The sequence below is a fragment of the Erpetoichthys calabaricus genome, chromosome 1 (assembly GCF_900747795.2).
Source record: "Erpetoichthys calabaricus chromosome 1, fErpCal1.3, whole genome shotgun sequence".
Taxonomy (NCBI): Eukaryota; Metazoa; Chordata; class Cladistia; order Polypteriformes; family Polypteridae; genus Erpetoichthys; species Erpetoichthys calabaricus.
The window spans coordinates 40,560,516-40,585,997 of NC_041394.2; the positions used below are offsets into that span (position 1 = coordinate 40,560,516).

Genomic DNA, 25,482 nt, shown 5'->3' on the forward strand with positions numbered 1-25,482 from the left:
AAATTGGCTTGAAATTTGACACATTAGAGGGTCCTTATTTTGTTTTTTAATTACGTTTCTGCACCACAGCATGTTATAAGGCAGCAGGAACACAACAAGAAATCAAGCTAGCATTTATTAAGGTATCCTAACTACAGGGTCACGGGGACATTAAGTTATTATGTCACAAAAGTAAATGATCAATAACAAAACATAATAATCAACAGGCATGAAAATGAAGATCTAAACATTCACGTTCTCAGTAAAAGAAATTTTTAAAAATGTTTATATTGAGCAGTTTTTTAAATGATCCAGCTTACTATACAATTTGTTATTAATGTCATTAAAAAATGGAGTAGACTAGCTTCAAAACAATTAAACACACTAATCAGGCATTTAAACAATAAAGTTGTATATATTCTTCACTGCCTATGTTAATGAGTACCTTATGTGGTAATTTACATACATGTAGCCCTTAGAATTATAACGCACATTGGAAAATGTTCAAATAAATATTTATTTAAACTAATCAATACCGCAATCACTATTTGTTGGCAGCCCTACTACAAACATATAAACTCATTTCACAAGGCATATCCCAAAACTAACTTTAAATCATTAACCAAAAGAGTGTATTATGCACCTTGTATTAGTCTTAATGTGTAAGATGTTGATATACTTGAAATCTTTTTCTGCTATATTTAATTGCAATGAATTGACTCAATTATTTTTATTTCTATTCAAATTAGTGTGGTGCTGAGATGTCATCTGTTGCACGGCTGCACTCTGATTCTAATCCAGGTGGTTCATCGTGTGGTGGGTGCAGCTACGCGCTGTAATCGTCGCATGCTCCCAACCATGCTCCATACACATACAGATATAATGTCAACTTTAATTTCAGTCACATAAAAAGGACAACAGTAACTGCAATACACTATATGGCAGAATCAACCTACAATGCTTCATATACCACAAAACCTACCTACCTAACAAAATCATAATATTACGGTAGCGTGATATGTCACAGTCTGGCTTTTTGCTTGATTGGCATTGTAGCCAACCCTAATCTTTTACCTTGTAGGTGGTGAATATACACAGCAGCTCCAAATGGCTTTTTCAGACTGAAGCCTATATCACATTTAATTACTTTTCCAGCAATTTTCAATTATAGCCTTCATTTACCCAATCTTAGCAAGTCGAAGGCTATCTGTGGTGCATTCCAGTGTGGTCATGTAATGTGACATGCCCAGCAACTCACTCCGGCTAGTCCACGACTTGCTCTGATGATTTTATTTTTAGTCGTAGAGGTGGGCTCTAATGCAGTGTTTCTAAGGCCAGGTTTAAACTTCACGCAACGCAACGCATGCTCCAGCGGACGCTCCTGCTGCGCAAGCGTTTTACAGTTTATACTTGTGTGCATACTTTAAGTAAATCTGTAGGAATCCAGCAGGTGGCAGTGTGAGATATTATCACGGTAAGAACAGGTTAGGGTTCTCTGTGTTGTGAATTGCCTGCATCTTGCCTGAAGAAGGGGCCTGAGTTGCCTCGAAAGCTTGCATATTGTAATCTTTTTAGTTAGCCAATAAAAGGTGTCATTTTGCATGACTTTTCATTACATGCATAATGGCTAACATGGTACAACACCCTAGTACTACTGGAACACCCATTAAATTCCAATTACACCTTACCACAATATCTCTAAAAGGATGTTTAATGATTAAATCCATCAATCCAGGAATGTGTCCATTCCAGCAAGCATTGGGCACGAGGCAGAAACAATCTCTGGACAGGGCCTCAGCTCATCACAAGGTGCATACAAGCACACACATACACTGGAGTCAATTTAGCGGGACCAAATCCCCAAATCTGCATATCTTTGGAAGGATACCGGAGCACAGTGTGGAAACCCAGAAGGAAAACATGTAAACTCCAGGCAGGGAATACCAGCGACGTGACTCCCTGCGAGACAGCAATGCTAACGCTCTGCCACCGTGTCACCCCTGTGTGTGCAATTATTAACAGTATTCATTATTTAAGTGAAATTAACGATTTATCTGTAAAATGTAACATACATGCTTTAATGCATTTCATCATGAAAGTGATATCAAGTATAAATCTAAGGATTCTAAATGTGCAGAGAGTTGGAATATCATACATTTAATGTGTTCTGTGTGGTGATCTATTGCTGTTTGCCGCTGCTGTCAGTTCAGGAGGATGCTTGAATATAAAAGCACCACGAATGCATCTGTATGTCGGCATTTTGCTTCACCACATCGAACCATTCATCAAACACCGAAGCGCGCATATCGATCCCGTAGGATCCGCATAGAGGCTTTCTGTCACATGTAGATAGTAAACAGAGACTCTGATGTCACATTCCAAGTTTTAGCACACTGCACCCCGACTTTTTGCTGGTGCTGTAACTCACGCATGCGTCACGTTGATTTCTGAGGAACTGCTCAGAGGACGTGTCAAATGAATGCTGGGAACACGTGGCAGCCATGATGCATGCGCGTCTGCGTTCTGAGCTTGTAGTATAAATCGTGAAGCCCTAAATCTTTCTGGTGTCACAAGTCACTTTTTTCCATGGTAGTATCTTCACAACAAACCAAAGGGAGGGCTGTCCCCTTGGTGAAACGAACACAATCATCAGAACGAGGTGGAGGGATCCACCTTACTGAATCAAGTGCAATCATCAGAGCTGGGGACTGGGATAGAGTGCAATCATTGTAGCAGTGATCCACCACAACTCACTGCCATTATAAAGAGTAGCACCTTGTGACCCACCAGTGGCATCCTACAACCCATGAGAGGGTCACAACTCAGTGACTGAGAAACAATGGTCTGATGTGATATACCCAATGACTGAGACCAACTAGTCTGCGACTTGCTCCAATAAAATCAAACATATTTGATTTTCTCATAAGTTGTAAGGATGGGCTGTGTGTGCAGGAGAGCTGACGACCAATGAATGCTCACCTGGGAGTTCAATACATATAATGCAGCAACAAGGCACAAAGAACCCTGGTGTTTTGTACTATGTGAACATAACAGAGGCTCTTCTGTCTGATGCCCCATGTTTTACTTACTAAAACAGAATGGAGAAAAAGAAAAAAGTGACTGAGATTGCTGTTGAACTCGCTATACTAGTTAACCCTTCATACAGAGCCAGGGGCAAGCAGTAAGACACTCCCAGTGATTTTGACTCATTTATTGACATGGTCCCGTGACAAGATCAGGAACTTCTGTGGCATATTTGGAATAATTCACAATTAGAAATCACCTATGTGACATTGACTTAACTGGGTTCCAAGGTTCGCCCAACCATCAGGCACTCATCAGCAAGTAACACTTAGCTCTGAAAGTGAGTTCTTGGTTTCACTCTTCTAGACAATGCCCTCAACATTTTGTCACAATGACTGTTGTCAGGATAAATGGATTAAGAGGTAAATTTAATCAGTGAATGAATATTGTAGCTTGACCAAAACATCACAATAGCATTAAACTTTGGGGTACCTAGTAGTTTCCACCATGCTGTATATATAGATTTTCTTTTATAAATTAGGTTTTTAATGCACCTAAATATAAATAATTAATTGAATTTTACTAATATATTAAGCTCTGCGGTGGGCTGGCGCCCTGCCTGGGGTTTGTTTCCTGCCTTGCGCCCTGTGTTGGCTGGGATTGGCTCCAGCAGACCCCCATGACCTTGTAGTTAGGATATAGCAGGTTGGATAATAGATGGCTGCGGTGGGTTGGCACCCTGCCCGGGATTGGTTCCTGCCTTGTGCCCTGTGTTGGCTGGGATTGGCTCCAGCAGACTCCCGTGACCCTGTGTTAGGATTCAGCGGGTTGGAAAATGGATGGATGGATGGATAATAGATGGATGTATAATATATTAAGCTAAGATAAACTGTGAAAAGTGAGAAAAAAACAGTTGTTTAGTCTACATAGGTTTTCTCCATATGCCAGTTTTTTCATGGACATTCCTACAATGCATCACAATGCAGACAACACTGATGTCTGATAGAATATATGAAAGTTTGTTATCAGTGAAGATATACTCACTGAGATATGCTGTCCCAGTGCCATCAGAATAGACTCAGTAACAGGAATTCACCAAAATTTCTGCAGCTTCCTAAAAGCAATATGAATGGCCTCATTATGAGCTAAAACACAAGTATTCTCTGCTAAAATAGTGAGTGTTCAGCCTTGCTATAAATGGATGGGACACTCCAGTATTGGCAGATGGATCTTATCAGAGTTTGTGGCTGTTTTTTCTACATTAACTTTTTTTGTATTTTGAATTTTAAGTAGGCCTATATTTTGGGGTTATGGTGTACTTTCTGTACTAAAAGACAGTTCTGTGAATTAAACAGAAACTATGCCAATTAAGGCTTTATACATTAAAAAGACAAATCTAGATCGACTGTAAGATTAACTAATTAAAGAACTGGAGCTACTTGGTTTTCTAGATCTAGATTTGATCCCAGGTTTTTTATTAGACATTGAGTATAGTAATCAAGCAATCTGAACAGCCTAGCTGTAAAACATAGTAGGAGTCAATTCCTCTTGATACAAATACGTTTTTCAAAACCCTGTATATTAAGAAAATATGCAGCATGGCTGCTCTATCATATTTTTAAGGGAAATGCAACAACCAAAAAGTTAAAACCCATGGTGTCTAAATTTAAGATTAATCTGGCCAGTTTAAAGTTCCAGCCATTTTATTTCAGAGTTGTGAGTATTGTTTTACTATCCCCTGAAATAGCACACAATATGTGAAGCCATTTTTATATTAACATTCTGCATGTAAAATGTAATAAACTGTAAAGGTTAGAACAACTTCTCTTGCTACTTTTCCCCAGAGGTGTATTCCAGCTTAGCCTATGCAAAGTTAATGGAGGGGAAGTTTATATTTGCCTGGCTAGGGTGTGTTGGAGATTTTACTATTGGTTCATTCTACAATGTAGGGATGGCAAGCAACCCAGCCTATGCAAAAAATAAAAATCAAAGCAGTCAAACAAACCACCTTTACATGTAAACAAAACTCAAACTATTTGACTAATGATATACAGTTTAACTTACATTACTGTTGACACGGAAATTAAGGTGCATACTTGTAGCATAAGCATTAAGTTATAATACCAGAAGAAAGACTAAGAGCTTTGTGTGAGATATTCTGTGGTAATCATTGGGTCCCATTAGTGCAACCTCTGTGTTAACTCAACAGTGGTATCGTACTCTGGTACTGTGCAAAACACAATATTTTAGATATGTAGAATGCTATTAGGATATGCATATGTTAAGTAGGAAAATAGATAGGCAGTATGCAAACAAAACCACTTTTCACAAGAGATATGAATATAAACACTGTGTGTGCAACACTAAAACAACTATTTCATCATGCAGATTAAGGTAACTGCACACTGTAAACCAATGTGCCACCATTCCACTGACCAACACTGCAGCTTTGGTGTTCCTGCCCAATGTATTGGTATCACAGTATCAGTAATCTCATTTTCTGCTGTTCTTCATCTTAAGCATCAGTGACACCAAGGCAAGTGCTAAAAGCGGCATGGGGCTCCTATTTGTAAATTTTCAACATTTTCTGCAATTTTTCATAATATACTTTTAAAATGTATTTTCTGGAACCCTTCACAAATTTCAGGAGGTCTAAAGCTTTAATTAGAAGACTATTCTGTTTCCACATATTATGCACTCTTGCCATGGGGCAGCTGCTATCATAATAAATGTATATTCAATGCTAAATGATTAATTTTAATAGTAGGCTGTAGTTTAAGAGCATTTTTCTTTACATGTACTTTTTATTGTCCCTGTGATGAACTGATGCCACTTTCCACAGTTGGTTCCTGTTTTGTGACTGAAGCTTGTAGGCATAGGCTCCAATTCAGTGTGACCCCAAATTGTGTACAAGAAATGTGTCTTCTTCTTTGTTTTATGCATTCTATTAAACTCTCATGTCCTTCCTTACACACCCACACATACACTGGACCATTCGTGAATCAGTACCTAACCTAACCATCATGTTTTTGAAGATATGGGAGGAAAATTCAGGCAGACACAGGGAGAAACCTGAAAACTCCATACAGAGAGGGATCATGTGCAGAATTTAGACCAGGATCAGTGCTATACTGTACAGCCCTGTTTTATGTATATACTGTAAGTACAAGATAGAAACCATTAACAGTGTTTGGATACCCTTAGGTAAACCCGTATAATTGGACTGACTGTTTGTCTGTCATAATTGGAATTCATTGAGTCATCCATCCTTTGTATCTTTTCTCCAAATAGAGTAACCAGGAACAACTGGAAAACCAAACCTCAACAAGAGAATAGAAACTTGTCAGTGATCCTCGTGGGCCTTGACACTATGTTAATATGCTCAGTTGTCCCTGTGCTCTTTATTTAAAGATGTTAACTCAACTTTGAATTTTTTTTCTCAAATATAGAAATGTTTTATCTTTCCTCAACTGATGTTAGAGGTGTGTGTGTTTTGGATTTCAAGGAGCATATGTCCCCTGAAAAGTGCACCTTCCATAGTCCAGCTATACTATATGTGACTACTGTAGGTATGTCACCTTAGTGTGTGTATATATCATACTCTGCAAAAGTCAAAGGAGCTTTAGATACTTCAGAAAAATATGCATCTTACATGTTTACTTTATGTCACCTGGTTTAGTGCATTAATAGAAAAAAAAGGTATTTTAGAATTCTACACACCCTTTTTTCAAAAAGTAAAGCAACATAATAAGTTATATGAATATCCTTAAAGAATAAAAGTAACATAGTAATAGTGCACTTCCCGATAAAGAAGAAAGTGAGATCTATATAGGCATACAGCCTGGGACTTAATTAAGCAAAAACAAACAAATGCTAATGATCCATGACATCATGTGTAGGTTGAACCAAAGTGATGAGCTGAAACAGAAACAGCTGTGTAAAGGGATACAACCAAACTCAAAAGAGGAGGTTGTGCTAGAAGCGGCAATTTAGCCCACATATCTTGCACCATGGAATTAAGTGACATAGTAAAAAGACACAAGTGGTCATTCTGCAACATGAAGATATCTCCCAGGCAGAAATTTCATGGCAGACAGGTGTTTCCAATTGTGATGTCCAAGTTCTTCTACAGAGGAATAAAGAAATGGGAAAGGCTGAGGACCAGAAAAACAGTGATTGGCCATGGAAATGAGAAATATACCAAGCTTACTTCCATTAAAACAAGAAGATATGTAGCGCATCTATCAGCTCAGAACTGGCAGAAACCATTGGGAACCTGTTACACTTGTCTGCAGTCCACATAAATCTTTTCAGAAGTTGTCTTCATAGAAGTGCTGGGACCAAAAGACTATTCCTCTGAGGTGGAAATAAAGCCAAATGATTCACCTACATATGAAAACACAAGGACTGGGGGTGCTGAAAAATGTCAACATCTGCTTTGGACTGATGAGTCAAACTTTGAAATATTTGGCTGTAGTAATCTGCTGAAGGCCTGGAGAACAGTACATGGATGAATGTCTGCAGGCAACAGTGAAACATGGTGGATTTTCCTTACAGGTTTAGGGCTGTTTTTCCACAAACATAGTTGGTGATTGGATTCAAATTGATGGTCTTGGCACTGCTGGGAAGTACTGGTAGATTCCTATTCATTCATCATGCAATTCCATCAGACAGGTGTATAATAGGTCACAGATTCATTCTGCAGCATGATAATGACCTAGAACATATGGGCAAAATCAAAAAAAAAATCTGTAGTAAAAGGAGGAAAAGGGAATTCTGCAACAGGTAGTATGGCCGCACAGAGCCCTGATCTCAACATCACCAAGCCAGATTGGGATTACGTGAGACACAGAAGCAAGTAAAACAGACAAAGTCTGCAGTGGAACTGGAGCAAGTTCTCCAAGAGGCTTGGAACAACTGACCATATGAGGACCTTAAGAAACTGTATGACAGTGGACCTAAAATTAGGCAAAGTATGGTGGAACCAAATATTGATTTAATGTTTGTTTTTTTTCTGTTTTCTGCGTTTTCTAGGGAGTTTATTCATTAGTAAAACTATTCAGGGTGTTGTTTTTGAAAACATTCCCACTTTACAGCATTTTTTCATAAAATCTTTGTACCATACTGTATGTGGAAATTTTTTATTTACATGGCTCTGAATTTTCTTAGTGTTTAATGAGATGTTAATAATTAGAAGGATAAACAAAATGCTTCTTTATTTTCAGTCCTTTTCTGGCTTCAGACAGATGGTATTAGGCAGCATTGCCTTCAAGTGAAAACATGTTGGTACTTTAAAAAGACTAAAGTGCACTGAAATAATTAAAGGCTGCTCACATTTACAATTATAGATTTATTTATTTACAATTTATATAAGGTAACAAGCAGATATAACACACAATTTATTCTTTTCTTCTAAGCAGGCTATGTTCTCCAGAAAAGTAGTCAGCTCTACTGTGGTACTGGTATACTCACTCTGGCAAACCCCCTTAACCCAGTTCAGGGTTACAGAAGTATTGGGTGCAAAGCAAGAAGCAGCCATAGACAAGGTATCAGTCAATCACAAAGCCCACCCCACACACACACTCACACATGGCCAGTTCAGAGCCACATGTTCCCCTAAATAACATATCTTTAGGGAAGAGAGGAATTTAGGAGTCACCAGAACAAAACAGAGAGAATGTGCTAATTCTGCACAGACAATGACCAGGTTATGAGATTTGATCTTGGGAACAGATGATTGATGGCAGTGATCCTTGAAACCACTGCCTGTCTGTTTAGTTCCATTTGTGACAGATTTTGCATTTCAAACTGGGGTGTTGCTGTTACAGTTTTTCCTATAACGAATACAGTAAGCGATATTTTAAGAAAGTAAGAAGTGAAACTAAAATACTCAAATTCCTTGTAAATAAGATGATCAGTACTGTTATGAGGCAATATTAAATTTTGCTTGAACTTGCAATACGCTTTTACATACACAATGGTAAGTGCTTACAATAATGATGTGGAGTATATAAATCTTTGCTCTTAGTCCCTTGACTCTTCTTGCTCTGTGCATCAGGAAGCTTAAACCTAAAGATTGCTTAGGCAGCAAGTCACAAGGGCTGCAGAGCTGATGCATGTTGTTTCAGATTTGAAACAGGTCTTATCTTTCTTTACGTTGTTAAGCTCAGAGATATGCAGGTGAATGAGCCTATGGTGTCCTAGATAATGGACTATCTGTCAGGCAGTGTTGTTGTTGTTGCTGATATGGATGTGAGCAACATTGTAGCACCACAAGAAACAGTCCTGTCTCCTTTTTTCTTTTCTCTGTACACTACAAATATACTGTAATACCAAGTCATGTCACTTGCAGAAATTCTCAAATGATTCTGCACTTATTGGGTGTATTGATAAAAGGGATGACACAAAGGAGGTAAGTCAGATGGAGAAAGTAGTATCTTGGTGCAAAGAGAATAGAAAAATAGAATGCCTTCTATTGTCACTATACACATGTACAATGAGATTAAAAGCAGCTCCTTCAGTGCAGACATATATGTAGAACACAACAAGTAAATAAACAAAGAAACAAATGGTGCAAAAAGTTGCAAAAAAGTTCTGCGACGCTATATACATATGGAACGAATAATAACTATTGCACTATTGGGTAATTGCACATTATTTAAATACTGGAAAGAATAAATAACTATTGCACTATTGGGTTATTGCAAATAATTTAAATATTGCACAATAATGATGATCATGTGCAGTGAGTAGTGGATGTTGGACCCTGAGAGTAATGATATTGTACAGTATACAGATATTGCACAGTTATTATCAGTACCATTTAGATATTGGATATTGCACAGTTGATGGATAGAAGGAAGTCCAGGGGTTGGGGGGTTAGACTGTGTAGTCAGTGCATGTGTGAGTTTAGAATGGTTATGACTTTTGGTAAAAAAAACTGTTCTTGAGTCTGTTTGTCCTTGTTGTGATGCACCTGTAGCGCCTCCCTGAAGGTAACAGGTCAAACAGATCAGAGCCAGGGTGGGAGCTGTCCTTGATGATGTTTTTTGCTCTGCTGAGGCAGCGGGAGGTGTAAATGTCCATCAGGGAGGGGAGAGGGCAGCCGATGATCTTCTGTGCTGCCTTTACTACTCTCTGAAGCCTCTCCCTGTCTGCCATGGTGCAGCTGCCGTACCATACTGTGATACAGTATGTCAGCAGGCTCTCGATTGACGAGCGGTAGAAGGTCAGTAGCAGGTTGAAGTCCAGGTTGTGCTTTCTGAGGACTCTCAGGAAGTGTAACCGCTGCTGAGCCTTCTTGCCGATCCCTGATGTAATCTCACCTCCACGTTGAACGCGTCCGTCACTCCTACCGCAGACCTCACCACTGTCACACTTCCCTTGTACATATCCTGTACAACTCTTACATACTTCTCTGTCACTCCTCACTTCCTCATACAATACCACAACTCCCCTCGAGGCATCCTATCATAAGCTTTCTCCAGGTCTACAAAGACGCAATGCAACTCCTTCTGGCCTTCTCTAAACTTCTCCATCAACATCCTCGGAGCAAACATTGCATTTGTGGTGCTCTTTCTTGGCATGAAACCATATTGCTGTTCACTAATCATCACCTCACTTCTTAACCTAGCTTCCACTACTCTTTCCCATAACTTAATGCTCTGGCTTATCAATTTTATCCCCCTGTACTTACTACAGCTCCTCACATCCCCGTTATTCTTAAATATCGGTACTAGTACACTTCTTCTCCACTCCTCAGGCATCCTCTCACTTTCCAAGATTCCATTAAACACTCTGATTAAAAACTCCACTACCATCCCTCCTAAACACCTTCATGCTTCCACAGGTATGTTATCTGCACCAACGGCCTCTCCATTCTTCATCCTCTTCATAGCTGTCCTTACTTCCTCCTTGCTAATCCTTTGCACTTCCTGATTCACGGTCTCCACATCATTCAACCTTCCCTTTCTCTCATTTTTGTCATTCATCAGCCTTTCAAAGTACTCTTTCCATCTGCTCAACACACCCTCCTCGCTTGTGAGTATGTTTCCATCTTTATCCTTTATCACCCTAACCTGCTGCACATCCTTCCCAGCTCGGTCCCCCTGTCTAGCCAATCGGTACAGGTCCTTTTCTCTCTCCTTAGTGTCAGGCCTCTCATACAACTCATACGCCTTTTCTTTAGCCTTTACCACCTCTCTCTTCACCTTGTGCCTTATCTCCTTGTACTGTTGTCTACTTTCTGCGTCTCTCTGACTTTCCCACTTCTTCTTCTTCGCCATCCTGCTCCTCTGTATACTCTCCTGCACTTCCCCATTCCACCACCTGGTTTCCTTTTCCTCCTTCCTCTGTCCAGATGTCATGCCAAGCACCCTTCTTGCTACGTCTGCTGTACTTGCCCAGCTGCCTGGTAACTCTTCACTGCCACCCAGTGCCTGTCTTACCTCCTCCCTAAACTCAATCCTCCTGTCTTCCTTTTTCAACTTCCACCATTTGATCCTTGTCTCTGCCCTCACTCTCCTCCTCTTCTTGATCTCCAATGTCATCCTACAGACCACCATCCTCTGCAGAGGATATAATCTACCTGTGTTCATCTTCCTCCACTCTTGTATGTCACCTTATGTTCCTCCCTCTTTTAAAAATATGTATTCACCACAGCCATGCCCATCCTTTTTGCAAAATCCACTATCATCTGACCTTGTTCATTCATCTCCTTGACACCATAACTACCCATCACCTCCTTGTTTCTTCTGTTCCCTTCACCAACATGTCTATTGAAATCTTCTCCAATTACCACTTTCTGCCCTTTCCACCACTTCATCCAACTCACTCCAGAAATCTTCATTCTCATCCATTGTACACCCAACTTGCAGGACATATGCACTAACAACATTTATCATCACACCTCTAATTTCCAGCTTCATAATCATTACTCTGTCTGACACTCTTTTCACTTCCAAAACACTCTCAACATACTGTTCTTTCAGAATAACCCCTACCTCATTTCTCCTCCCATCCTCGCCATGATAGAACAATTTGAATCCACCTCCAATCCACCTGGCCTTACTACCCTTCTATTTAGTCTCTTGCATGCACAATATATCAACCTTCCTTCTCTCTATCATATCTGCTAACTCTCTCCCCTTACCAGTCATACTGCCAACATTCAAAGTTCCTACCCTCGGTTCCACTCTCTTTACCTTCCTCCTCTCCACTTTCCTCCAGACACGTCTCCCACCTCTTCTTCTCTTTCTTCGTTCAACAGTAGCCCAATTGGCACCCTTTTGGCTAACAGTACTAGTGGCGGCCATTGTTAACCTGGGCCTCGACCGATCCGGTATGGAAATCTGTATTGTCCACATGTTGATCTGGCAAAATTTTACACTGCATGCCCTTCCTGATGTAACCCTCCCCATTTATCTGGGCTTGAGACCAGCACGAAAAAACACACTGGTTTGTGCATCCCCTGTATTTGAGTTACCAAAAGCAATAATAATAATAATACATTTTATTTATATAGCACCTTTCCATATGTCTGCATAATGCCTCACTGTATCTGGTACTGTCAAGTCTGAAGTTTTCTTTTCTTTCTTTTTAATTTCTTTCATTTTAGTCATTCTGGTGGGTGTTCAGACCATATTTAAGTTCAGACCATATATATATATATTTATATGGTCTGAACTTAAGATATATATATATAATGCATTTATTTATTTAAAGAGCTTCTGTAAATGTCAAATTATCCCCTTTGGATAAATAAAGTTCTTTTTCTAGCTATCTAAACTCCTTGGTTGACGGGACCACTTTTTATATAGTTTTTCATACTGGGGGTTCAAATATCTGATATGTGAAGCTGTGATCATTGTCATTATATAATTGGCAGATGCTTTTCATTCAAGGTGAGGTACAGGGCCAAATCAGTGGCAAGGCTCTGGTAGAGATGACATTTCTGAATGCTCTGGATGTTATTGGACTGCCTTGGTTGACATGCCTTTTTAACAATGTTGGAAACATGGGACAGAGCCCCAGGATTGACAAACTGGGGTGGTGATCCCCTCTTTTAAGAAGGGAGAATTGAGGGAGTGCCACAGGAGGATTACAATGCTCAGCCTCCCTGGGAAGGTGTATGCCTGAATGCTAGAAAGGAGGGTCCATCTGGAGGTAGAACCATGGATTCAGGGGGAACAATGTGGATTTTTTTCCAGTTGTGTAACCCTAACCCTAAGCCTAATCTCACAAGAATTCTTGGGGGATCATGAAAGTACACCCAGCTAGTTAACATGTGTTTAGTGGAATTGGAAAAAAGCATACAACCTTATTCCTTTGGGGTGCCCTGAGGGGTGTTTCTGGAATATCGGGTACTGGGCCTGCTGTTACGGGCTATCCTGTCCCAGTACAACCATAGCGAGAACTTAGTTCATATTGCTGGTAGTAAGTCAGACTTGTTCACGGTGGTTGTGAGACTCCATTAGGGTAGCCCTTTGTCTTTCAAATTTGTTCAGAATTTTTTAGAAAGAATTATTAGGCACAGTCAAGGTGTGGAGGGAGCCCAATTTGGTCACCTCGTGATTGCATCTCTGTTTTTTGCAGATGATATAGTTTTGTAAACTCCATCAGGTGGTGACCTCAGGTGGCAACCAAGGCAGTTTGTGGCTGAGTGTGAAGTGGCTGGGATGAGGAACAGCATCTCTAAGTCTGAGGATATCATTCTTAGCTGGAGAAAGGTGGAGTGCCCTGTCCAGTTTGTGGAGGAGATGCAACCTCAAGCGGATGAGTTTAAGCATCTCAGGGTCTTGTTCATCTGTGAGGAAAGAATGGGCCAAGAAATCAACAGGAAAATCAGAACTGCATCAGTTATGCAGATGCTGTACCTGTGAGATGTGGTTAAGAGAGAGCTGAGCCGAAAGTCAAAGCTCTCAATTTACCGGTCAGTCTACATTTCTACTCTCACCTATGCCTATGGTCAAAAGCTTTTGGTGGTGACAGAAAGAACAAGATCGCAGATATAAGTAACACAAACTTCCTTCACTGGGTGTCTGGGATCAGCCTTAGAGATACAATAAGGCATGCTGACATTCGGGAGGAGCTCAAAGTAGAGCCTTTGCTCCTCCGCATTGGAAAGTGGAAGTTGAGGTGGTCCAGATGACTGATTAGAATGCATCATGGATGCATCCCTGCAGAGGTGTTTTGAGCATGTCCAACCTGAAGGAGACCTTGGGCAGACCCAGGACATGCTAGAGAGATTATATGTCTTAGCTTACCTGGAAACATTTTAGTATACCCCGGAGGAGATGGAGGAGGTGGTGGGGTAAAGCGACCTCCTGGCATCTTTGCTCAGACTGCTGCCACCAAAATCCGGACCCAGTAGTAGTAAATGAATGAAATGAAGTAATGTTGTACAAGGTGATAATAATAAAAGCAAGCATTCGTTTTAAGTTATTTGTTCAAAAATTAGTTGCTCTTGTCCTGAGCTTCAAAAAATAAAACATTTCTTTTTAAAAAAATTCTATATACAGTCTTTCTATTGTGAAAACATACTTAATACAACTCTGCAAAATCCTTTTTACTTTTGAAGCACAAGCAAGTTAAACAACTTGGTCAGTGTTACAGAGTTAGTGAAATGTGAGAATTGAACCCATAGCCATGGGCTTTAGAATCTTGCCTTTTATCCATTATGCATCACTTCCTGCAAGTTTTCTTAATACTTCATGTTGATTCATTTAATTTTTTTTTTTTAATTAGGCAGTTAGCAATGTAGACACACAAAACTAAAATAATTAGAAGTTTCTTGCATATCTGTAATTTAAAGCTGGCCTCATTAACATGAACAAAATTACACTAGTTTACAAGATTTTTGTTTCCGTCATAATTTCTTGTGAGCCAGATAGATTTTGTGCTGCTGATCACAGAAATAACAATTTTCTTATCATGCAAGGTGTTTGACAAATGGCTAATTTTGTAATATAAATTATGAAATTTTCAAATTGGGGTGTTTCACATAGTCATAGGTGCTCAGGTTTAGCTGCCTGGCAGTAGCTCATGATCTTCTTAGATTAAATTCATTATATTTTACAGCCATAACTGATGTCATTTATATTAGAGACTTGATTAGCTAAAATAATGCAAGAAAATCTGTCTGATCATTGTGAGACTATGGCTTGTTTCCATGGCAACACAACCGTGTGTGTGTGTGTGTGTGTGTGTGTGTGTGTGTGTGTGTGTGTGTGTATATACCAAGTAGCAGCTGCAGTCTTTCTAACTGATGTCAGAAGTAAAGAGTACTAGGGGGCTCTGCTCCCTGCTTGCTTCACTCGCCCACCCCAGGTTTGGTTTACTGGATATACAATTTAAAGAGATTGTTATTTTCATGTGAATTGTTACATATGCATTATTTTCACTTTTACTTTAAAACATTTGTAAAAACAACACTTGTCCTTTATTTCTGGCCCTGGGCATGGTTACATTTTTCTCGCAGGACGTATAACGCTGCTCGTGTTGTGAAGGGGGGGGGGGGAGGAGGGGGCAGCTGAACGCACGCTAAGGAGATGCTGTCGGATCAGCTGTTGTCTTGTCACTGCTGACGAGCTGCGTTTTCTGCTTGTCACACTTTGCGTCGATCATTTCCAAGCCTGTATAGCAGCTGTCCTTTTGTCACTTTGTGTCTCTGCCGCTCGCGTTGTGAAGGGGGGGGGGGTATGAATGAACGCTAAGGAGAAGCGGTCGGATCATCTGCTGGCTTTCTGCTGCTGCTGCTGGCAAGCTGCGTGTTCTGTTTGTCGCTTGTAATTTTAAGAGCTGGAAGCACATAATGTCTGTCTGCCAAAGGCATTCCAGCAACTGCTTGGTTAGATGTCCATGAACTTGTTTTAAATGTTGTCTCACTGCCTTGTCTCGTGTGACGTTAGTGTCTCTCGCGGGACGCCAATTTGTCTTCTGAGAAGATCACGTCTCATCTCCCTAGTCTCTCTCCCAAGATTTTTTTTATAATAGAGATATTACATCATAAATAAAACTGTTGAGTTCAAAAGGTGTAAATTTAATTTCATACATTTTCTGAAGTGTCGCACCAATGTTGCAATAGCCGTGACATGTTTTGTTACATCTGTGACAAGTTCACTTTGAAAGCACAGAAACAGAGAATGACAGTACTCATAAAGACGACATATTAGTTATACTTTAGGTGCAAAATTGGTGACCAGATCAAAGTATGGGATCCCATATGTTGTACATCTTGTGCTACCAGTCTGCAAGCTTGGCTGAGCGTCCATCCATGCCATTTGCCATCCCAATGATAAGGAGGGACTATAAGGATCATGTAAATGATTTTTACTTCCACATGACGAATGTGTCAGGATTTTCTTCCAAGAACAGGAAGTTAATTGAGTACATGAACCTTTCCTCTTGAATGAGACCAATGCCAAGTTTTCCTGTTCCAAATCCACCAAAGGTGTGGACGCTGGAAAATGAGGATGAAGAGGAGGCAGAGATGGGTGAGCTGATGCAGATGGAAGCTGCTGCAGCTGCTGATGATCCAGATTTCAAGCCATTATATCCAGTGATCCTCATTTAATTTCTCAAGCAGAGCTCAATGATCTTGTCAGAGATTTGGATTTATCGAAGAGTCAGGCAGAACTGCTTAGACCAATGTTGTAAGGATGAAACCTGTTGTCACCAGGTACAAACATTTTAGTATTTCACTGCCATCATGAAAATTTGACAAAGTTCTTAAATGATTATTAAATGGAAGAGGTTTGGAACAGCCATGACTCTTCCTAGAGTTGGAAACTCGACAAAACTGAGCAATTGTGGAAGAAAAACCATGGCAAGAGAGGTGTTTAAGAATTTGATGGTCACTCTGGCTGAGTTCCAGAGAACCTGTATGGAAATAGGTGAAACGTCCAGGAGGGCAACCATCACTGCAACGCTCCACTGATCTGGGCCTTATGACAGAGTGTCCAGACAGCAGTCTCTCCTCAATAAAAGACACATGGAAGCACATTTGGTCTTTGCGAAAAGGCAGGTAAAAGACTTTCAGACTGTGAGAAACAATGTTTACCAGTCTGATGAAACCATGATTAGTGTCATCTGCTCATCATCCATGTAATACCAATCCAATATTGAAAAATGGTGGTGATGGCCAATGTTGTGGGGCTGTTTTTCAGTGGCTGGGACTGGGAGACTAGACATAGTTGAGGGTAAGATGACCAAAGGAAAATACAGATCTATCCTTAATGAAAGCCTGCTCCAGAGCACTCTGGACCTCAGACTAAAGCTGAAGGTTCACTGTCCAATAGGACAATGACCCAAAGGGAATGTACCTGGGTTGCCCACCAAGAACCTGGACTTGAAAACAATTGAACATTTCTGGAGACACCTGTAGTACTAGGGTGTTGTACTGTGTTAGCCATTATGAATGTAGTGAAAATCTTGCCTGAAGAAGGGGCCTGAGTTGCCTCAAAAGCTTGCATATTGTAATCTTTTTAGATAGCCAATAAAAGGTGTCATTTTGCTTGACTTTTCACTGGAGACACCTGAAAATAGTTATATTTTAACGGTCTCCATCCAACCTGACAGAGCTTGAGAGATCTACAGGTAAGAATGGCGGAAAATCCTCAAATCCATGTGTGTGAAGCTTGTCACATCATAGCCAGAAGACTCAAAGATGTAATTGCTGCCAAAGGGGCTTCAAGGAAGTACTGATTAAGGATATGAATACTTGTGTCAATGTGATATTTCAGTTTTGTATGTTTAATACATTGAAAAAAATTCTAAAATCCTGTTTTCGCCTTGTCATTTTGTAATATTTAGTGTTGTTGATGTGATAAAATTATAACTTTAAACAATTTTAGTACATGGCTGCAACATAACAAAATGTTAAAACGGTGAAGGGGTCGGAATACTTTCTGGAAACACGGCATATTGTTTACATGGTTGTCATGCTCTTTAAAACACTGTGCCTTGTAAATGGAGGAAATCATCCTAGAAAGTCAACTACCATTAGGACTGAATACTCCACCACAGAATGAATTTGTTTGCTTTTCTTGGCATTTAAACCACACCATGAAAATGCACCCCACCCCATAACAGACCAATTGGAATCCTTCACTATGAGAAAGAGGACTTCTGTTGGTGGACATGATACAAGGTAACTGATAGCTTTTCTGACCAGATTAATTTTTTCCACTGTTCAGTAGAATAAAAGGGGGTACTCTTAAATTATCCCAGAACCCATGTGAGCACCAAGGAGTCCAAAGATATCAAATAAAAGGAGGTTTAAAATAAGTAAGAAAGCACAAACATACAACAAAACAATAAAGCTTAATGACCCATTTGCCCTACCTGTACAGATGGAGGACCTTGACTGTAAGTGAGGGGGCTAGTCCACTTTCCCCATTTTCACAGTGTCATACCTTTTTTACTTCCCTCCATATACCAAACTACATCTCTTATGCACTGGTCTCTTGTTCCCTACTCCAAAATTACCAGACTGGTCAAAGACGAATGGCTTTATACCACCAAACTGAAACCACTTCTGGAATTACAATGCTGTGTAGAAACCCTGGGCCTATATGTCTTAAGCTGCTAGAATGCAGCTACTCCTGAATTACTGATCCACATCTACCATATAAAATGACAGACATCAGGTAGCCTCTCTGTCCAAATATGTAGAAGAGAACCACTTGTGCTGCGCAGTGGACAGGGGAACTCTTGTCCAACAGGCAGTCATTCCTTGCTGCCTTTTCCCTGATCACTTGCTCCCCTGGGTCACCAGCACTATCAGCATGTCTAGTGTCAGTATGGCAGTATGTTATGCCTTTGTTCTCAGGATCTTTTAAGGAGCTGTTAGTGTTTTTTGGTGCCCGTTGAAGTATTTATTCCCCTGTCATTTTTTTAACCCAAATAACTAAAATGTACCTGGTTGACTGGTATTAAGCAGTAGCAGTAATGAGTTCCTTTTCATAAACAGAAACATTCAGTTTAGCTTACTTAGGAAAATGATGTTATTTTAAATAAACAAACAAGTAACACTAGAAATGGAAACATCGTTCAAATGAACTGCACCTTTCCATCTCCCATTTCATACTGACAGTCAAAATGTTCGACTTTGACTGAGTGGGGCGGGAAAAGGGTGTGGAAAGTTTATGAAGTTTATGTCAGCTTTATAAAGGGTGGTCTTCCTGTCTTTCCCAATTAATCCAATTCATCATATGCATGCTTAACAAGAAAACTTTCCAGACTCAGTAGTAAGTAATGGCAGCTGCTTTGATAAGTGAATATGTTGAACAGGAGTTGAGAGTAGAGAATAATCAAGAGAAGCAGTACTGCAAAGATAATTTAAAAATACTTATTTACAAGGAACTGTGTTGTCTACCTGAGTGTCATTCGGGTGCAGGTGTGCTGTGTGAGCATTATTCAGGTTCAGACTGTTATTTATTAACCGCTTGTGTCATTGAGGCTTTCAATGTGCCATTTAAGAGGTTTAGATCAAGTTCTGCTCTCTAACTGGTTCTTGTTCTGGTGCATCTCTTTCAATTTATAAAAAATATTGTGCATTTGTCTGAATTTTATTTATAATAAGCCTTAATACCCATTTATACAGTGTTTGCTGTTTTGTAACATCTGTTTTCCATTTCTTGTTTCTTCAGTGCATTTTGGAGCTTCACCTTTTTCTTACTGCATACTTCTGCTAACCGGTAAGACATCTTGTGGATCTGTTTGTTATTGAGTCTCTATAAGCAATTGTTCAAATTTGTTGTTGCTTTACAATCAGCAGCAAAGCAAGAGAAAATAATTTCAAATAAAAGTATAGATTAAGGACACGTATTCTGAAATGATTCAGTTTTTTTCTTGACAATACAGCAGAAAGGGTAGTGGGCTGCTTTACAAAACTAACATTCTGGGTTCAATTCATAGGCATGGTTTCAGCCTCTATACGTTTTTTGCTCCTGGTCATCCAGTTTCTCTCCCAAATTCCAAGGATCTGAGTGTTGGGTTAATTGGTAATTTTAAGCAGGTTCCATATGAATAAGTCTGGATGAATTCTAACCCTAACTCTAACCCTAACCACTCAGCCTGATTTAGCACAATATACAGAAAGTAGAAAGCCAAGTGGTTTGGGGTCATCCACTTGAGCATGTAAGGTATAATATTCTTGGAAAGGAGCATGTTTCATAAAAATGCCATCACTGAGAAAGTGGAAGGACATAAACCACTAGAAACAATAGGGCCCTGAGTAGGCCTAAAATAAACAACTACAACCACCATGAGAGGGAAATTACATTAAAGGACCTGAACTAGATGATGGTGTTAGGGACATTATGTGTGAGGGAGAGGACGTTTAGACAAGGTTTGTCACACACAAGGAAGTGTCCAAGACCAGACTGTGTCCAGATGTAGACAATTAAACATGCTTTGGGGGTGTAGTTCGGCACAAAGAGTGTTGACAAATGGGAAGGATTATTGCAACAGGTTGAAGATTTAGTTGTTTTGTCACATAATTTAGTTTTTTAAAGTGGGCGTCTGACTAGGAATGGCAGATATTCAAGCAAGCCTTTTTGATATGGCTTATTATTAGCCTGGCAAATAAGAGGATATGAGATACCAGGTTTATTCTGATAAAGAGATAAGTGACCACAGATGTGCAGTTGGTACAAAAGAGTCTGAAAAAGGAGCTAGAAGGAACAGTTAAGAGGAATGAAGAAATGGGGCTTCACAGCTGATAAAGAGAGATGGAAGGGTTTGTGGATAGAAGAAATTCTTACATTATAAACCTGTAAGAGTGAAGTCCTCCAAAGAGTGTTGCCACTCTGTTTCTTTTTTATTTTGTCTTTTTTATCTTTCTTCATTATGTAAAGCACTATGAGCTACATCATTTGTATGAAAATGTGCTATATAAATAAATGTTGTTGTGTGCGGCACGGTGGCGCAGTAGGTAGCGCTGGGGTTCGCTTTCCAGGTCCTCCCTGCATGGAGTTTGCATGTTCTCCCCGTGTCTGCGTGGGTTTCCTCCGGGTGCTCCAGTTTCCTCCCACAGTCCAAAGACATGCAGGTTAGGTGCATTGGTGATTCTAAATTGTCCCTAGTGTGTGCTTGGTGTGTGGGTGTGTGTGTGTGTGTGTGTGTGCATCCTGCAAAGGGCTGGCGCCCTGCCCAGGGTGTGTTTCCTGCCTTGCACCCTGTGTTGGCTGGGATTGACTCCAGCAGACCCCCGTGACCCTGTAGCTAGGATATAGCGGGTTGGATAATGGATGGATGGATGAATGTTGTTGTTGTTGTTAGTTCTAAATAACTAAAGGAATGCTATTACTGTATGTAACAACATAAAAGAAACAAACATCCCAGTCTGAGGATTGTTGTAATATACAGATAGCAGTCCAATATATAACAGATGGTGAGAGACAGAGGTAAACAGAAAAGAAACAATATGTTGGTGGAGAGTGCAATCATCTTGCATTTGGGCAAGTGGGGGGGTTGGGTACAATACAATACATTCCTTTTCCCAAAGTTAAATAATCCTAACTCTAACTCTGTGATGAACTGGTGCCTAGTCCAGAATCAATTTCTGTCTTGCAACTGATTTTGCTTTTACAGTATAGGCTGTGAACCCTCACAACTTTTAACTGGATTAAGTGGATTTGAGAATGTAATGAATTCTACTGTACATTTGTCTTTTTTTATAGGATTATAGGGTTATAAACATGTTTTTACTTTGTCATTATGGACTATTGAGTGTAGATTGATGGGCAAAAATGGCAAATTTACCCATTTAAAATGATATCTACAACACAATGAAGTGTGCAGAAAGTGTAGGGGTCTGAATACTAGCCATATGAAAAACTTTGGAACCCCTCTCAGCCTGCATAATAATTGACTCTACTTTCAACAAAAAAGATAACAGTGGTATGTCTTTCATTTCCTAGGAACATCTGAGTACTGAGGTGTTTTCCGAACAAAGATTTTTAGTGAAGCAGTATTTAGTTGTGTGAAATTAAATCAAATGTGAAAAACTGGCTGTGCAAAAATTTGGGTTCCCTTGTGAATTTGCTGATTTGAATGCATGTAACTGCTCAATACTGATTACTTGCAACACCAAATTGGTTGGATTAGCTCGTTATGCCTTGAACTTCATAGCCAGGAGTGTCCAACCATGAGAAAAGGTATTTAAGGTGGTCAATTGCAAGTTGTGCTTCCCTTTGACTCTCCTCTGAAGAGTGACAGCATGGGATCCTCAAAGCAACTCTCAAACGATCTGAAAACAAAGATTGTTCAATGTCATGGTTTAGGTGAAGGCTACAAAAAGCTATCTCAGAGGTTTAAACTGTCAGTTTCAACTGTAAGAAATGTAATCAGGAAATGGAAGGCCACTTCCAGGCTTTGCATGGTGGAAGAAGAACACCACATTCCAAGAAAAACACCTGCTACCTACTGTCAAATTTGGTGGAGGTTCCATCATACTGTGGGGCTGTGTGGCTAGTTCATGGACTGGGGCCCTTGTTAAAGTCGAGGATCAGATGAATTCAACCCAATATCAACAAATTCTTCAAGATAATGTTCAAGCATCAGTCACAAAGTTGAAGTTATGCAGGGGTTGGATATTCCAACAAGACGATGACCCAAAACACAGTTCGAACTCTACAAAGGCATTCATGCAGAGGGAGAAGTACAATGTTCTGGAATGGCCGTCACAGTCCCCTGACTTGAATATCATCGAAAATCTATGGGATGATTTGAAGCAGGCTGTCCATGCTCAGCAGCCATCAAATTTAACTGAACTGGAGAGATTTTGTATGGAAGAATGGTCAAAAATACCTCCCTCCAGAATCCAGACACTCATCAAAGGCTATAGGAGGCGTCTAGAGGCTGTTATATTTGCAAAAGGAGGCTCAACTAAGTATTGATGTCATATCTCTGTTGGGGTGCCCAAATGTATGCACTTGTCTAATTTTGTTATGATGCATATTGCATATTTTCTGTTAATCCAATAAACTTAATGTCACTGCTGAAATACTACTGTTTCCATAAGGTATGTCATATATTAAAAGGAAGTTGCTACTTTGAAAGCTCAGCCAATGATAAACAAAAATCCAAAGAATTAAGAGGGGTTCCCAAACTTTTTCATATGACTGTATATATGTGGTGATGTGTTACATGTTGATTAGCACTTGCAAGAATGAATTTTATTGTGTTCTGTATACATGCAAATTATGAGTCTATGATCATAAACATGAAGGTGCCGGAATAAATCATAGATAGATAGATAAATAGATAGATAGATAGATAGATAGATAGAGTACTGTGCAAAATTATTAGGCACTTTAGGTAGTTCACAAAAATGCTGACGGTTATTGTATGTCAGCTAGATTAGGGTGTCCAGACAACATGAGATCTTTATAGACCTATAATCCAACATATAGCTCAGTGCTTGATTAAGCAAATATAAAAAAAAAGTATGGGCTAATGGTCAATGACATAATGTACTTAGTATAAGTTTATAAAGCCAGCCTTCTGGAGTTTTTTTTTGTTTTTTCTGTCCTCCCTGGTCATCGGACCTTACTTTTATTCTGTGTTAATTAATGTTCCCTTATTTTAATTCTTATTTATTTTGTCTTTTTTCTCTTTCTTCATCATATAAAGCACTTTGAGCTGCATTATTTGTATAAAAATGTGCTATATAAATAAATGTTGTTGTTGTAAAGAAGTTGTATAATAATTATAACAATAACAATATAGTAAGATATCTGCAATAAAAACAAAGGTTGATAATTCATCCAAAGTAATAAACTTACAATAAATTTATCCAATAGAAAAAAACAAACTGTTATCGGACTGGTTCTTACTTTTCACTCAATGCTGAGGTATTAGAAAATTACATATATAAAAAGTGACTGGTACCATATAAATCATACCTGCAAACTGCAATCTGTAGTTCTTAATTTTCTCTGGTATTTAAAATAAATACTTGTCCCTTAACCTGTACATTGCTTGACTTAATATACCTTCTACTATTGTGTTAGCAATTTCACACCATGTTACATAGTTCTGTAGTTTTTAAAGTTGGTCATCTTTTATCTTTTCTGTTGTTTAAAATGAACATTATGTCCAAACCTGCACCTTTCCTGCCTTAGTAAACATACTCCTATTTATAATGCAAAGGACATGTAAAATAAAACATTTTAACCCACCCATTTTGATTCTTCTCAGCTCTGTCTCCTGAAATTATAGAAATGGTGACCTCATCCAACACAAGTAAGTATTTAAACCCATCCCAGCTGCCTATGATAAAGGTCCTTTTCTTCTATTTATTTTGAGTAGTGGGCAGCACTGTGGTACAGTGTTAGGCAAGGCTGCTTTACAGATCAGCATTTCAGGATCCAAAGTCCATGGTCAGCCATTGTATCTGAGTGGGTTTCCTCTAAAATCCACAAATGACATTCCTCTAGCATTAACTGTTGATTTCAAACTGTTTCCGTTGTAAGTAAATTCATTATACAATGGCTTGGAGTTTGTCCAGGGTTAGTTCCTGTCTTAGATGTAATTTTGCTGGAAGAGGCTCTGGTTCTCCTCAGTTGGACTAAGTGGGTTTGAAATTGTTATATTTTTTGCGTATTTTTATTTTTGTGTGTTTTTTTGGAACCCTCTATTTTAGATGCATGACAAATGAACTCCTCTCTTATAGTAATGTTGTCTTGGGTTGTAATTTTGTTTAGTGTGAAGGCAGTTACCTTGATGGGAATAGAGTTAACTCAGCAGTACTATATGGGCTGACCCATATAAAGCAGTGAATATTTAATTTTATTAAAAGGAAATATGTTGCACTGCATCAATGTTTACCATTGCATGCTGCCCAATAAAGAAGCACAATTCCCCAGAGGACCAATTAAAACGTGTTCACAACAGTCACAGAGTGTTTATTTGAAAATTCATTGTCATTTATACTGTGCCACTTCAAAGTATGCAAACCTTTTATTTTTATGTCCAAGGTAATTTTTCTAGCTATAGTATATATTATTACATTTTACATGTAGATAACCTGAACTGGAATAGTAATCTACACATATTTTAAAATTTTCTCTTAATAAATAATAAAATAAAACAAAGACTCAAAGATCCTTGTGTGCATAGTTAAGCTCATACTTACATTCTCAAACCCTCTTGATCCCTTTCAGGGTTATGGATCAGCCCTGGCAGCACTAGCTGCAGAGAGTGTGCCAATGAATCAAACACTATTCACACAATCACTCACTCTTTGGCCGATTTTGAGTCACCAATTCACCAACACATACAGTGGGTATAGAAAAGAATCACCCCCTTCGAAATATTCCCATTTTTTTTTGCTTTACAGACTTAAATGAAAACACACAAACCAATACTTTTTCCAGCTTTACCTACTCAATGCAATCTATAATACCCAAGTGAAAGATATCACAGCTACAGTTTAGAAGAATTTAAAAAAATAAAAAACAAGAAACACAGGTT

The 25,482-nt window shown here is 39.3% G+C and overlaps 2 protein-coding genes across 2 annotated transcripts in view; both read left to right on the forward strand.

Moving 5' to 3' along the window:
• The window catches only part of fam136a (family with sequence similarity 136 member A), a 429,951-nt gene that overhangs the window by 61,656 nt on the left and 342,813 nt on the right, over nucleotides 1-25,482 (forward strand). The gene's annotated exons all lie outside the window — the stretch shown is intronic.
• The window catches only part of LOC114645470 (macrophage mannose receptor 1-like), a 32,698-nt gene continuing 26,428 nt past the window's right edge, over nucleotides 19,213-25,482 (forward strand). Inside the window, exons 1-3 of the mRNA XM_028793323.2 lie at nucleotides 19,213-19,250; nucleotides 19,653-19,700; nucleotides 24,208-24,252. Of these exons, the coding sequence (XP_028649156.2) occupies nucleotide 19,250; nucleotides 19,653-19,700; nucleotides 24,208-24,252 (94 nt within the window). The 5' untranslated portion in view covers nucleotides 19,213-19,249. The remainder of the gene's footprint in view (nucleotides 19,251-19,652; nucleotides 19,701-24,207; nucleotides 24,253-25,482) is intronic.